General features: G+C 37.8%; 1 protein-coding gene across 1 annotated transcript in view; it reads left to right on the forward strand.

Moving 5' to 3' along the window:
* Positions 1 to 420: 420 nt before the first annotated feature.
* The window catches only part of ADCYAP1R1 (adenylate cyclase activating polypeptide 1 (pituitary) receptor type I), a gene marked incomplete at its 5' end in the record, with an annotated part of 83,732 nt that continues 67,945 nt past the window's right edge, over positions 421 to 16,207 (forward strand). The window contains one exon of the mRNA XM_009707355.1: positions 421 to 526. Coding sequence (XP_009705657.1) covers positions 421 to 526 — 106 coding nt within the window. The remainder of the gene's footprint in view (positions 527 to 16,207) is intronic.

The following is a 16,207-nucleotide window of genomic DNA, read 5'->3' on the forward strand; positions in this document are numbered from 1 at the left end:
CATAAGAAACTAGTGGAAGATCAAATTGAGCCTCATTTGATTTCTGATTCCTCTTTAAATTATTTCTCTATTTAGAGGTACCTTTGCTTCAGCCCTATATGAGGAAGGAATACAACAAAATAAAGCAAACACATTAGAAATTACACTTTGACAGGGAGAACAAGATAAAAATCCCAAACAATTTATAAGAATTATAATTCCATAGTTTGGGTTTAAACTTGATGGAAGAAAAAAAAGAAGAAAAAAAGAATAGAAGTAAAAAAAGAAAATAATTTTATTGTAGTTTTTTCTCATCTTCTAAGGATGATTTTTTCTTTTTAGAATGGGACCTTAAAACTTAATGATGTTTCCTGATAAACTCAGTAGCTATTTTAAGTTTGTAATTGTTCTTTCTCCACATAAAAATTCCCTACATTTCAGGTTACAGCAACCCATTCCAACTGCATTATTAAAAAGGAGCAAGAGACTTGTCTGGAGAAAATACGGAGAGCAGCTGCCCTGAACCCTCTCAATGACTCTTCTCCAGGTGAGTTTCAACTTGGCATAGGCCATGTACATTGAACTGATGGTTTCTGAACATTTCCTGTCATGTCTGCAGGGATTTTCAGCAATGTCAATGAAAGCGTCTTACGGTAAGAGGTGTAGCCACTGCAGCTGAATGAGCTTAGAGAAACATTATAAGGATGAAAAATCAATCAATGGGAATGTAGCAGAACAATAGCTGATTATTATCTGAGGTCAGGAATTTGCTTCTGTACTTTACGTGATGCAGTGACATATGTCTACAAAATTAATACAAAAAGAAAAGAAATGAAAAAACAAACAGTATGCCTAGAAAGACCTTGATAGTATTTATGTCTTCTGCTGGTGTGGGTGGTAACAACTATTGGGGACTGGACATAAGACTAAATGAATCATTGGTCTGTTCTGTAACAGCTCGTTCCCCCTCATCAACTCGGTAATAATTTGTGCCAGTCTCTCACATGATCTGAAGACCTTTATAGGGATTAACATTGTGATGACTGTAATATTGATGAAGAATACTTGTGCTATTGCTCAGATAAGAAACTGAGACAGCAAGCAAAGAAGAAATTAATAGTTAATATCCTGTCTCATTTCCCACTGACTGCAGCAGGAGCTGCCTGTGGCCAGTGCCAATCTGAGAAAGGCAAAGAATGACAAAGAAAGTAATTGGAAATCAGGGTCTATTTTCTGAGTCCTGTCCAAACTGCTTCTACTCTGTCTGAAATCGGTAAAACTGCAGAGAAAAACAAATAAAACACGTTGTGTGTGTGATAAAAGAGGGGAGATTTCTCTACCCTTTTTGTCTCTACACATTTCAGGCTGCAGATATCTGTGTTACCACAGCATCCTCTGAAGCAAACCGCTCATGCCTTTTAGCTGCTACGAGTATTTCTGTCAGAGTCCTGTTATTCACCTCATACATAAGATCATTTTTGTTCTGCTTCCCAGCTTTGGGCAAATGAGCTATGTGGTTTGGTGGAACTGAGGAAAGCATGTACTTCAGGCAGTTCATTTCATCCCCAGGGAGGTTTTTTTGAGTATTACAGAAGAGCTTCTCAGTTATTCCCTGGTCCAGATGTGGCATAAGCAAGGACAAAAGTAAAAAAAAAATGTTTATCCTCCCCTACCCCCAGAATGATGTCAGAAGCTGACCATGAGCCCTACTTGTTATGATTATGCAATTACTATTATTTGGATTCAAGAATTCATAGATTCTCCCAGGTCAAAAGAGACCATTTCACCAGCTAGTTTGTTCCTTATCACTCAAATCCACAATAACCCTGTTAGTTGGAGGACTATTCAGACTGAACTCCTCCCCACTGCCTGTTCCAAATTCAAGGAGCACAGTTCAGAGATACAGAGGGTCCAGAGCCATTGGAAAGGCTTTTGCATCTCAATGTGATTAAAATGTATTACCCACTCAGGCAGGAAGGGACTGAATCCTTTCAAGCGCTAGCTCAGCAGCAGAACCCAGCTGCTCCTTATTCTGTTCCCCCGGTATTTTTGGATTGAATCACTGTAAAGAAGATTTTCCCAAGTTCATCGTGCATCGTTTAGTTGTTCATCACATCCTGTGGCAATGAATTCCACAGTTTATGTGGTGGCTTTGAGTAAAGAAGCCACATCCCCTCAAAGACATTTATTTTCCAGTGAAGAATTCTGGCATATCATTTGTTTGAAAGTCATTCCATTCTGTGGATCCTGTTTGTTGCCCTTTCTCTCTATCTTTTTCTAACTATTGTAGACATGTTTTACTTATATTTCATTTCACCTCTGGGACTATAGCATTCCATTCTATCCCCTTTAAGTCCTGACCTTCCAGACTAACCTTTTATTACATGATACTTATTTCAAGCTAGATCCTGCTACTCACATTCCCAAAAAAGCCTTATCTCCACAGTTAAAGGATGGGACATTAGCAGAGCGTTACCACCTTCTTACTGTTTGCTCAACATCATTGAGATACTACTTAATTTGTTTTGAATGACACCTTGCTGCTGCCTGCTAACAAGAGGTATATCAACATGGGATACTCTACATATGATGAATTCACACTCAGCAATATTTGGAAAAATACCACAGGTATCTATTTACTCCAACAGCACTTTTCCTCCTGGTCTGTTACTGAAACGGAGCGCTATTCACCACAGCTGAACCTGGCTTTTAGGTTAAGTTATCAAGCATTGTTTGGAGAAGCTTCATTACAAAACTCCCTGAAGAGGTAGTAACTGCCCATAAATTAAACAGTCATATGTGCAGCGTGTTGATTCCTTTCGATTTTCACCTGCTGCAGACAACATATTTTTCACTTGGGAGAAGTGAAAATTGCCCAGCATTGGGGTTTTTTATTCGTCTGTAGCAATAAGACTTACTAACGATGGTAAGTAGTGGAGAAATATGTTATTAAATTGTTTCCTTCAAAGAAGGAGAAACGTAGGAAACAACTCCCTTGCTTGCCAGAAACAGCTGAAAGAAGGAAGAAATCCCTCCTGGCTGGTGAGTAAACTTCTGTTTATTCAAGAGCAAGGAGAAGCACAAAACTGCCTCTTCCCCCACTTTGACTACTTCTGCCTGCAAATTTCCATAGAACAATTCAATATACAAATTTAAGGTAAATAAAATGGGACTGTGAGTTTTGAGGGAGCCTGTAGAGACTTGGGCACATGTTGAATTTACTGTGGCTTAAAAAAAAAAACAATAACCCAAATCACCTGAACTACAGTAACCTCTGTGAGCAAAGTAGTTCCACCTTCTTCTGTTGCAGGTGACACAAAGTCAAATGATCACATATAAAACTTGGGTCTGGGACATGAACAGTCTTTGTGATCTGTAATTCTACAGTATCTAGAACAATAACGTTACAGATCATAAATCCTACTCCAAGGTGACCACATGGTGCAAAAAATAATAATGGTAATAGTAAGTTTCTGCTCCTGTTTAGAGACCTTGTCTTCTGCACTGATATTTCTCCTGCCTAAAAGTACTGCATGGAAAGAAATGCACTTTGATGTCAAAAGAGGAAGAACATCTTGTAGGTTCCTACATTTCGCAATAATTCAACTCTGCTGCCTTCGCTTTGCCCCCTTGCTGTTTTCAGCGTCTGTGAACACAGATATAAACTAAATGGTTCCCCAGAGTTCCTCTGGGTGAAGTCCAACACAAGCACAATGTTGATGCTGCAACTGCAACCACAGGTCTTGAAGAGCAAGGCTGGCACTTGTATTATGGAAAGCATTTAGCCCTGATTTGTCAGGGCTCTGATGTTTTCCCCTTTCCCTTCTCCTCTGCCTCTCTTGCCCAGATGTTATGGTCAGTACTGTTTTATTCTTCACAGCACTGTTTTCTCTCCTGCTGCTATGTAATGCCTATAATGCTTCAGAGACAATGATTATCTTGAGATTTTCTGTTTGGGTTTTTTTCATGAATTTTATGATGGTTTCTTCATCTAAAATGCTTTAAATTCTTTAGTAGTCTATATATGAAAAGGAATAAGGGACATGAGCTGACCCTATGTGTCCATCCCCATTCAGCTATCGCCTACAACCTGAATGAAAAAGAGAATTTGCAGAAAATGAAATCTCAGCAGGATAGGGAATTTGACTCCTTTGCTCTGGAGAGGGAATTAAAGTGATAAAGGGAATTAATGAAAGCCAAAGACAGAAAAGAAATGAAGAAGGGGAATGATTACTTCATACCCAACTTCTCCAGGCAGTGGAGCCAGGCTATTTCTCATATCAGTGTTTCTAATCTCCCTTGTTTCCTTTTTTGTCCCTCTTGTAGTGCATCGCTGCCCTAGTTCCTGCTGGATCGTTTTCTAGTTGTCAGCAGTCCTCAATGGACTTTCTGCCAGATAAGAATTGATAAAGATCACTGCTGATCCATACGCACCTTTTTCATTTTTATTTTTTGTATCCAGACTCTGCTGACGTGTTCCCAACACTGGGGCTAGGAAAGAATGGCACAGGAGTTACTCAGATACTTACTGACAGTTTCTTATGATGATGGAGCAGGGTTTTTAGTTTTAGATTTTTAGTGGGTGTCTCATCAGCCTCCTTTTCTTTCAGAGGCTTTTAATTATCTGCTCTTATTTCCCTTGGCACCACTGGCAAGATGTTACTTCATTGTGTGCTTGTGTATGTGTGCATGTGTCTCTGTTGTTGATGCAGCTGTGCACAAGAACAATAGGACTTGGATTGTTCTTCTCACTCTCAGCTTTTAAAGCTATTGAATTCCTAGAACTGGGAGGGTATAGCTAAGAATATGTGTCTACACCTAAATGTTTTCCACTTGGCTCCTATTTGAGCCAGGATGCTGAGTTAGATAGCTTTGATCTGCCTAAATACACCTATCTGGTCAACGACACTTTTTTGTGCTGATGGATTTATCCATGTGACACTGCATAAAGTGTCTTCCACTAACTTCGTGTTGGAGATGGTAGAAACAAGCAAGAATTTCAAGGTAGAAGTTAGAGACCATATGATAACAGGGTTAGGATCCATGCTTAGTTTGGACATCTATACTGTAGAGGTCTCTATCTGAACAAACACCTGTGCAACACTCGATACCTGAGCTGTGATCAAGCTTTACTCTTTCTCAGGCAAATGCAAGAAAAAGAGCTTCACTGATCTCTGTTTTCCAAGCATTGACTCATTCTTTAGCTCTTTGGTGAATGTCTCAGAATTTATCAACATGCTTTTTAGAAGTCTCTTCATCAGATACAATGGATAAATTCATGTCACCTAAATATGTGCTTATAAAGTAGAAAGGCCTTTTATCAATGCTAGTTATTGAAACTGTGTTTGTAGTCAGTAGATCAAAATAAATACTTAGAAGTCACTTACAAGTACTTATAGGACTTGAACTTGCCCTGTTTTAGACATCCATCTTACATTGAGAAAACTATGAGAAGTGCCCATTTCACTCCATTGCCTATTAAAAAAATCATGGACGTCTGAAGTTAGGTGCTATGAATTCTGTTGATAACTGCGTAGCAGTACTGAAATGAACAAAATCTTCACAATCCAAGTATAAACCAAACTGTAGACTCTATAAAGAATCTTGTTCTTAAATGGAGCAGCAGAAGTTAAAATGGATGTTGCTAGCCTACTGTGAATTCAGTCATGTTAGTGAAGATGAAAGCCTGGAAACGCGCTGTCATCGAAAAAGTTCAGGATGAGTTTTGGCAGGGGAAACAAAGGGTGCTGTGTCACAGACAAAGTGCTTTGGAATGATCTACAAAAAAGTTTCTTGCTAGTCACAGCTGGAGATGGGACAAACCTCTAAAGGGTGAACTACTGGTATATTCCTGTTTCTTGGAAAAGACTCTAGCATATTTCTTTCTCATCTCTCTATGATATAGGGCAAAGCTATACTTATATATATAGTCTGCCTGGGATGACAAACAGTATAATAACAATAATTTTACCAGTGACAGATTCTTGGTAACAGCCATTAGAGGCCCATCCACGTTGTTCCTTAGACATGATATAAAGACGCACATATTAATGCCAGTTGAGCAGGGATATTCATTTGGTGTTGTAACTCTCAGCTGAGATCATGGTCCTGGGAACAGAAATAATTTGCTGCAGGGCAGTGCTGTGCTTGTGCAATCCTACAGCTTTTGCTTCCAGATCTAGCTGGGTTGCCATTAGGTTGGGGATCTCTGTACTATTCTTCATTAGGGATCACAGTGCCTCTGGTAATACCATGCATCTCGGTGTCAAGAAAATCTTTCCTTAATATACTATCTCTTTCTCTTCAGTGCCATGTGCTACCCACAGTATAGTGCTAAGCCACGGCAAATTGGTGGAGTGTGTAGGGCCATAGGTGCATCATGGAATACCAGAGCAGTATTCTGTCATGGATTTTCTACAGCACAGATGATGGATATGGATACTTTAGTCTCTATCCTAAGAATTTTAATCCCAAATCCTACTAGTTCTTATTCACTGCTTTGTCTCCAGGGATGTGATTTGTCTTTCTTGATTTTAGTAACTAACACCTCAATGTCTAGTCTAAACTAATTCTGAAGTAGCCACTGCAGAGCTGTGGGTCTTTTCTTAGAACTATTCCTTTCAAACTACCATGGGTTCCTGACATTTGTGGGATAAATTTTTCTCTGGAATGACCTTTTTCTCTCTAGTGACTAAAGAGGGAAGACGGTGCATAAGTTAAGCTATATGGACTCTCTAAGATAGTTGAAACTTAGGTGAGGTGATCATCAGCTAGGGAACGGTCAGTTAAGATGACTCACAGAAAAGATGCAAAAATTGCTGTAATGGAGCAGAAATTTCTGTTATCTCCTTGGGCAGCATGAACGCATTCTGCCAATATATTCAGCAGTGTTTTGATGGTTTAAATGAGGACTACCTCCTTTGCAAGCCGTGCTAATAAATCTAAGTTTAGTCACCTTTTCAGCATTTTCTGGATTTCCATTCAGATGGGAAATGAAGGGAAGGAAAATACTGGAATTTAATGCCTACAGTGCTGAAAACATCATTAACTGCAAAGCATGTGTATGAGCTACCATTCCTATCCCATCGTATATTCATTGTAATAATTTCTGGCTGGATCTTTCAAAGCTATTACTTTTGTAATCTCCAGAATTGCCATGAAGTCCTTCTTTAATAACCGAGGAACATAAGTTAAAAGAAAATAAAAGGTGGAATGGAATTTGTCCAGGCAACTGTGTAAGATATTGACTTGGATAAGATTAGTTTCTGGGAGCAAGATTGAATAAAAATATTTTTCTGCAAACAGTTTAATCATTGAAAAATGCAAGTTCAGGTTAAATTTTTAAAGATTTTAAGCCAAAAAATAATAACCATTACCAAATTTGGAAAATAAAAATGTATTGACATTTCATGATAGAACATTGTTTCAGAATTTCTACTTAAATTTAATTAGGGTTAAAAAATAAAGAAATGTTAGAATTAAAAAGCCAAAAATAAAATTTCCTGTCTGGCTATCCAACTCTCTGTATTTCATGTCAGTCAAAAAGAAGGAAAAAATCTCACGTAATTGAACAGAATGTTTATTTTGTTTGGTTTGTTTGTTTGTTTGTTTTGTTTTGCTTTTTGTTTAACCATTGAATGAAAATATCAATTATTTACACAGTTCCACTTGTGAGTTCATTGTTTCTATGGTAACAGCTAGTTCATTAAGCCACACCACCTCTCTTTTTTGTCCAGAGTTAAATAATATCAAAAAACCCAGTCTTACCTTCCGCTACATGGCATACACGATGTGCAATGCGAAGCTGATCTAGAGTAAATGGGGGCAGCTTCTTTACAGTGTATGTGGAGGCTGTTGGGAAGTGAAGGTTTACCCTGTATAGTTATTTACTTGCTTTTGGTTTTTGCTTTTTTTTGTTTGTGTGTTTTTGTTTTTTTTTTTTTAAATTATCATTTTCAAATGAGAACTGTACTGGATGCATTTGCAATGGATTTTACCTGTGGGGCAGGGGAATTGTTTTAATTCATGTAGCCTCAAGCTGCAATTGTGAGCATTACATATAATTGCAAGCATGATATATCAGGTCACTGCAGTTAAAAAATGAATGATGAGTAGCAGTAAAACTTATACAATGAAATGAGTGATGGTCTTTCCTGTGCTGCTGTGATCTGTCCGTATCTTCAGAGTCATGGACAGCTGGAAGCTGTGACAACTTACGATCATTTAACTTTTTCGAGTCTATAGTACAGTGGAAGAAAAAAAATTCCCCAAAGACTATTAACATGTCATCTGAATTATAACTGAGTGACCATCTATGATTTTAGTATGATTTTCACCAGATCTTTACAGCTCTTTTAAACTGTGTGCTTGTGTGACGTGCCGTCAGGGAGCTGCTGCAGTCTTTTGCAGAAGCAGATACATTTCAGTGCTGAATTAAAGTGTTTCCTTGCATGCAAACTGTGCTTTCATGAAGGTCTTAAAAACGTGTTATATTTCTGGAAAAATGAGTGAGCTAGATGTCAGACAACCGGATATTCTTTTAAAAGGTAATTCTGTGAAAATGTTCTTTTGTTCCTATTCTCATGGTATATTCTATGGCTGTCTGCTGTATTTTCTGAGAAAACAGAGTCTTTATTGCTTCTTCAGATTGTTAGTCTTGCTGAGAAAAACACAGCAGTAAGAGAGTGAATTCGATTCTTGCTGGAATCAATGGCACAGTTGACTGATTTCTAGGATCTTTATTTCTAGTGATGCAACATGGATTAAGACAACACTGGTTAACTTTGAATTTCTCTACACTGGCAGTGGCTACATTTCAGAGAAATCTTAAATGAACCCTACACTTTGCCTATAAATTGCATTCTAGTGTCCAATAAGTTCCTAAACCAACAGAATTAGGGAATTACATTGGAGATTTTTAGGACCAGATTCAGGTGCACAGAAAGAGCAAGTGTCTCTAGATTTCTTCAGATATCAGGACATTCTGACATGGGACCTACAGAAGATCTGGGTCTATCTGGACTGGTAACTTGATCCCCTGAGGTTTCTCAAATTGTGCTGAAAACCTATCTTTGTGAAAATAAATTAAACCCTTACAGTGGAAATACCTGATGTAACTACCTAAAGATTCTATGTTCAGTCTAAGTTAGTCACCCAGGCTCCCTCAATAATCAGGGATGAAAAACAGGTCATTACCTACAGACACCTTAATTTTATCACTGAAATTACTTTCAGGGCTTCAGTAAATACATTGACTTTGTGGACTATAGTGGAAGCTCAGACACTGAGGAAAGGGTTTTATTGTATAGAGACATATATTCAGTGCCATTTGAGATGCTTTGGGTGCCAAGACACCCACACAGTGCTGGAGGAATTGGCACAAACTGACTGGATTAACGATGTTAGAATAGAAGCAAGAGGTCAGCTAATAGCTCAGATGGCCCTGGAGACATGCACTGAGGCAGCTGAAGCCCACCTTGGTTTGCATACAGACATCTATAGATTTCTACGTCTGAACCTAAACAGCTATAGGACTCGCTGAGTCAGGGTGGTGAATCATTGGAACTCGTTGTTCAGAGGGATTGTAGATGCCCCATCCCTGGAAACATTCAAGGTCAGGTTGGATAGGGCTCTGAGTAACCTGATCTAGTTGAAGATGTTCCTGCCCATGGCAGGGGGGTTGGACTAGATGACCTTTAAAGGTCCCTTCCAACCCAAACCATTCTGTGATTCTATGATTCTATGAACCTAGATGGAAAGAAGAGGTAGACGTCTCCAGTCATGTTTCCTTAGAGACCTCTAAAAAAATGAAGGAAGGTTGGTTTGCTGAAGGATGTTAATCAACCTATGAAAAAATGCCTATCTTTTTGCATTGATTGTAGAGACAAAGAAAAAAAAATAGATTGATACTGAGCACTGGCTAACAGAAACATGTTTGATTGTTTTTAACAGAGAAACTATAAGATTAATGTACATATGCATCCGCAGAGTTTGGTTGTATTAGTCAAATTACCCAAAGGCAAGGAAAGGACAATACAGCAATAATTTATGATCTCTGCTTCAGCTTATAAAAGCCTAGAAGGAAGTAAAAGATACTGATACATATACTAATAGTTCATAAAGACAAAATACAAATGTTGATCCTTTCTAGAATGCCTCAGGTTTAGGCTTCTGTTGCTAAAGAATTCATAAAGTATGGCTGGTGAATATAATACAATCTACCAATACAGACAGAAAGTAGGATTCTTGTCTGTGTTAAGGGTGTGTTCTATCACCCTGGTATGACGAAGGATCTGTAATATACTTGCTGATTCCCACTCTACTCCACAATAACTCCCCATATGTAATGATGTTTCCTCTTGCTGGTAATAACAATTAGGATCCTTGTTCCTTCTTCTGGGTCTGTGTTGGAAAGAAACACAATAGAGACAATAGAGCAGAGACACAGTGTGTGACACTTTTTCATCAGCTGACAGGGCTATGAACTTCTGGAACACACAAAGCTCTTACAAGAGAAGTGTGTGTGGGAAGTGATATCTGGGACCTGCTGCAGAGGAGCACGGCCAGACTCTCCCTTTTACTTACACATGGAGACTGTAGTCACCCACTTCTTCATTTCCATGAGATGACAATGATAGTCAACAAACATCATCCAGTGTTCTGTGTCTGCCTTCTTTCTATTCAATCCTTCATTCAGTCTCTCGTTAGAGGTAGAATTAACAGGCTTAGCAGTGGCACAGCCCAGGAAATGAATTGGTTGGACCTTATTTTCCAGGATATAATGGGACTTTTGTGAGCCTGCTATGAAGGTGGCATAGCTTGAACTTCCTTTGTTATTCTTCTGTACATTGATATGAAGATGAGAACAATATCAGGGGTTTTGGGGGTTTTTTTTGTTTGTTTGTTTGTTTTCAGTAAGACAGCACGGAGTTTTTATCATGCAACTTGAGATTTCTATGCCATAGGTATTTTTATCTTGGCTATTGTCGCGAAGCCGCCTTCACAATCAATGGACAAAAGTTGGCTTTTTGAGTGAATGACTCATCAGATCTATTTCAAATGTCTGCTTTCAGATGAGAGACATTGTTCTCGAGGATTGCCTATTTCTATCTATTCCTACAAAAACTTTGAGGTTCAAACGTAGACGTTGGCAATTGGTCAGCTGAATCCCACTCTGGAAAGCACGCTTGCCAGTTCCTACTTGCTTCTTTAATGGGAATGGTTGCCTGTACTTAGACCACTAGTGGGAGAATAGTAAATATAACGGGAACAAGAAGGGGTTAGAACAAACTCCAGTGACTTTCTGTTAATAACTTCAACTGGAACATTTTCTGTACACTCTTAAGAATTACTTCCTTTTGACCAGTGTATGGGCTTCTGGAGGAACATTCTGACAAACCACTTTTTGTATATTTAGAATCACTCCTTTGATATCTGCATGTATTGTAGGATTGCTTGGAAAACTCTAGTCATGGATCATGTGTTGTTAGACCAAAACCACAAGGGAGTCTTATTAACCTATTCTTTACCATGAAATATTTTTTTCTTCTGAGACTTCACCAAGTACCGATATTTTCATATAGCTGGCCAATGACTAAAATTGCCCAACTGTACAATTTCATTTCTTGTTTCAGCTTATTCTGAGCTACATCCATTACTTCTTAATATACCTTACAAACTTAAGCCAAGAACTTCATTACAGGAAACTGCCTACTCAATAATACATGCAACTGAATAAGTGTAATAATTTGGACTCCTGACAGGTTTTGCATATTGATTTTTCCTCAGCAAAATAAAACTGAAGAACAGTAAGTTAAATCATCTTCAGACAGACGAGCAAGTTACAGTAGTATAACAAGGTATTAAATACTCCGTCTGCTAAGTGGTAGAAAAATATCTGTTATGTACTCCTCTCACCATGGCAAAAATGAGATAGTTCATTTATACTTACCTTCAAAAGCAGAAATGCAAAATAACTTACATGCATAAAACCACCTTAAATATCAGTTCCCTGAGTCCTTACTAAGCCCTATTTTTTTCCACAAAGTTCTTCATATTTCTACTTCATTAAACACTTAAGCTATGCCCTTTCTTTATTCAAAATTACAATAGATCAGATCTTGATCTGCTCTGCAGGATGATGAAGAGATTTAGAAAGTGGAGACAGTCTTGTAGTATCTCCTGAACTTCATGGCCTCTTCCATTACCAGAAGAGCAAGGCAGAAGTAACTGCATGTCCAATATTCATTATATTCTTTTTTAGTTTCTGGGCAAGGGAGGATGGGGGTGGGGAAAGGGAGATCCTTGGCTTTGTCCGTGAGCTGCTAGCCAGTACTGCTGACTCAGAATGTGTACGGTAATTTGCACCTGGTAAAAGGGAGGAAAAGAATTTGTGCAATTCCTTCCCCAAAGTCCTCCCATGAAATAGAAGGACTAGGAAAGGAAAAAAGGAAAGATCTTTCAATTTCATGCAGTTTTCCAGCATTTTATAAAAGAAATTAAGCAAAGAAGAAGTATTCTCATGTCTGTTGTTTTGGGGGTCATAAAGCTGAATGTATTGAAATATTTCATTGTAGAGAGAAGAATTTTGCATGCTATACTATAAAAAAATTAACTTAGTCTCTGCTGTTGTTATGCTTTCCAGCTTGAGATTTCATTTCCTAATATGAATTCCACCACAGAAATAGTTTATTGTGTGATGCAGGAATACTTTAACAATACCACACTGAAATCTAAAGGTGAAATTAATCTCATCATAGCAGACTGAAAGCAAAATGTTTGCTTAAAGTGGACATGTAGGTTCCCCCACGGCAGGAAAAAAAAAAAAAAAAAAAAAGGACAAAAAAAAAGCTGATTTGACCAGCCTGTCTTTAATATATATTTTAAGGTAATTTGGTAATTTCAGATACTTCAGAAGTAGGATAGTATACCTTCTCTTCTATTGCTATGTGATCTGTTTTCTTCATTTCATGTCTAGAGCATTGAATGTTCGCGTCCAATTCTAAGTCAGCTTTTGGTTTTGTTTATTTTTTCAAATATATGCATTATTCCTGAAAGATAGTTGGAAAGGAATAGAATTTAGAAAACTTGCCAACAAGATTTCAGATTGATCTCAGTTAAAATAAATGTTCTTTCTTCCTCTTTTCATTTCTGAATTTTGCTCCTGGATGCCATGAGAAGTCATGATTTTGACAGCTTGATGAATACATAGTGTCTTATAAATGATTTACAGAGGAATCAAAGTAATTACCTGCCTCTTGCACCGTACTGTAAACAGGTAGTTCAGAGGCACTTGTGCTTTTAACATGGGTGGTTTTGAGCCTCAAACCATATGGAAATACCCGAACAGGCTCATGTCCCAGCTAATAATATATTTATAGCTACCACCAGCTTGTTTTCTAAAAAGATAACTAACAAATCACATTTTTAAGATTTTGGTAATTCTTAAACTAAACACACCTTTTACCAAAATAAGAGCAGCAAATACCCAACCGGCAGTGGGAGGGTTCTGCTGTCAGCACCAGGAACAGCTCTCGCCCTTCTCCAGATGTGATTCTGCTGCTGTCAATCTGCAACCTCAACTCCCACTGAATTCAACATGCATTTTCAATACCTGTTTTGGTAAAGAGAACTGTACTGGACTCTCTGTTTAGGGGAAAATGGCCTCCTTGGGGAACAATTGCATCATTGGATATTAGACATCTAATTTATTGGTTAAATTAGCTAGCTAGTCTCCCAAGACTCTTCCTACAGTTGATGGATACTGAGATTTACATTCAGTTTGCATACTAAAACACCTAAATTAAGGTGTCTTAATATGCAGCTGAGTCCCACTCAAGCAGTATCCATAATCTCAAAGAGTTAACTACCTGTTTCACTTCGCAGTCCTGAATTTCCTCTTTCTCCACAATTCACATAGACTATTTTATTTTCTGGTGCTTTTTTTGGTTTTGGTGTTTTGGGGTTTTTTTGTGGTTTTTGGGTTTTGTTTTGTTTTTTGTTTTTGTTTTTGTTTTTGTTTTTTTTGTAAACCAAGTGGGAGCCCTACTCAACTAGCTTTGCCAGGTAAGGCACAGGTCTGAAGTTAGATGGTGTGGTTTTCATCCTTCAAAACAGATTGTTGAGTCTTGTGGACAAGCACTTGGAGGTGCTTTTCTGTTTGATTCTTTTCCTTACCTTTCTGGTTACCCTAAAAGTCATTTCAGACTTCCTGAATGCCTGCCTTTTCAAAGCAGCTTTCACTTTTGATAATCAAGCCATACATTTCATGCTCGGACAGTTGCTAGAATTGATTGGTTTGTTTCCTTTACAGAAAAGCAAATCGAAGGAAGCACAGTGAAACAACACAACTAGAAATCACAACCAAAACAAAAGACAAGGTTAGAATAATCCATAATTTAGTGACTAAATCTAGTGATCAGGACCTGTGTGAAAAAAATTACTGGAAATAGAAGTCAATGCACAATGAAATGCTTTATAAGAGAAAAACAATTATTAGTGTGCAACAAGAGTATGCCCAACTGATGTGACAAGAGCGAAGCCAAACAGAAATAATGACCTCAAAAAATTAATTAAAATGTGCTGAAGAACTGTTGTATACATTTCGAGAACATACATCGTCTTTGTTCCAAAGACATGAAAGTACTTGAATCTGCTCCAGGTTTTGGTCATACAGGCAAATGACTGATATAATTCTACCCCTTTTCTGCTAATCTGCAAAATACTTAAAACAGAAGCCATTGTTATTATAACTGAATAAATTAGAACAAAATTAAGTACAGTACTCCCAGTCAGTAGAACTATATCATAATTGTCTTCATACAGGACATACCAGAATCACTGGTTTGCTTCCAGTTATTCTTCTGGATTGAGAACTGATAAAGAAAAGTTCAAATGGTATGATTACAACAGCTGATCGTTCCTGTCCACATGAATAAGATTTCTCACTTGGGTTACAAATGGAGCATTTTTTGTGCACTTTCTAATTTGTCTTCCACGTGTACCCTAAACAGTTAGTCTGTGGACAGAGTAATCTATGTGGGGATATATGTAAATATATACCTATACTGTACACCTTTGTAAATACATACCTCTACCTATATCTAACTTCTGCATCTAACTGGCTTTTGCAGTAGGGGTTAATTGTCTGCTAAGTAATACAACATCTGTTCACTCTCAGAATATCATGAAGACATTGGTTAGCATCTTTATATGTGACACTGATGCTGTCACAGTCCTTGCAAGTCGACAATTATCGAATAACTGAAAGATAAAGAAGTTTCTGGACCGTTAATCTATAACTCAGTCATGCAGAATTGTGCCCTTTAACGTACTTTTCTCATCCTTTGTCCAGTTAATAAGAATGTCACAGACCATGAGAACTCCCAAACTTCCTTTTAGATATTTTGGTTATGTTTACGTTACCTGGGTGCATAGAATAATCTCTATGACCTCCACAGGTCCCTTTAGGTTTATTTTCTGGTGTTCCATAATTATTCAACATTGCAATAAATACCACCAGTAAAAGAATGTTTATTATATGTATGCAAATTTGCACAGTTATTTATTACTTCAGATGGGAGTGTAATTACCTGCCCACACGTATTTGTCAGCAACACCACAGAACAATTTCTCTTCCTACTAGGTCTTTAACCTTTTCTACTAAGAAGAGAAGGAGAAGGAATAATATACTTAATTAATTTTTGTATTTCTTTTTTAATCCATCTTTAAATTCTCTAAACCAATTAGTCTGACTTACAGCAGCTCTGTACATGGAGAAACTCATTGACTTTGATGGAATTCATACCTCATTTACGGGAGTAAGCAAAAGGAAAATGAGGACCTGTGGACAGTTTTTTCCCAAATATGGTTAAAACCAATATTCTTCCCAAAATACCTCTTCCTGCAATTACTTCTGTAATGGCTTTTATGGAGGTAGTGACTAAACCAACAGTGTTGGAGGTTTGATGCATATCTCTGTATGTCACTGGTTCTCTATCATAAATCATCAAGTAGTGATGGCAGCCTCAGCACTCTTTAATGACTACTTCCCATTTCTTCCTTTATCCTTCCAACCTTTAAACAAAGAAAGACAGATCCACCACACTTGTTCTGATCTAAAGGCAAACAAAGCAGAATTATCTTGTCTCTAGTGGTTCAGATTTTGCATTACTGCTACTGTAATATTGGGCCTTCCTGTGTCCAATTTCTATGGTTTTCTGGGCATTTT

The sequence above is a fragment of the Cariama cristata genome, unplaced genomic scaffold (assembly GCF_000690535.1).
Source record: "Cariama cristata isolate BGI_N322 unplaced genomic scaffold, ASM69053v1 scaffold2339, whole genome shotgun sequence".
Taxonomy (NCBI): Eukaryota; Metazoa; Chordata; class Aves; order Cariamiformes; family Cariamidae; genus Cariama; species Cariama cristata.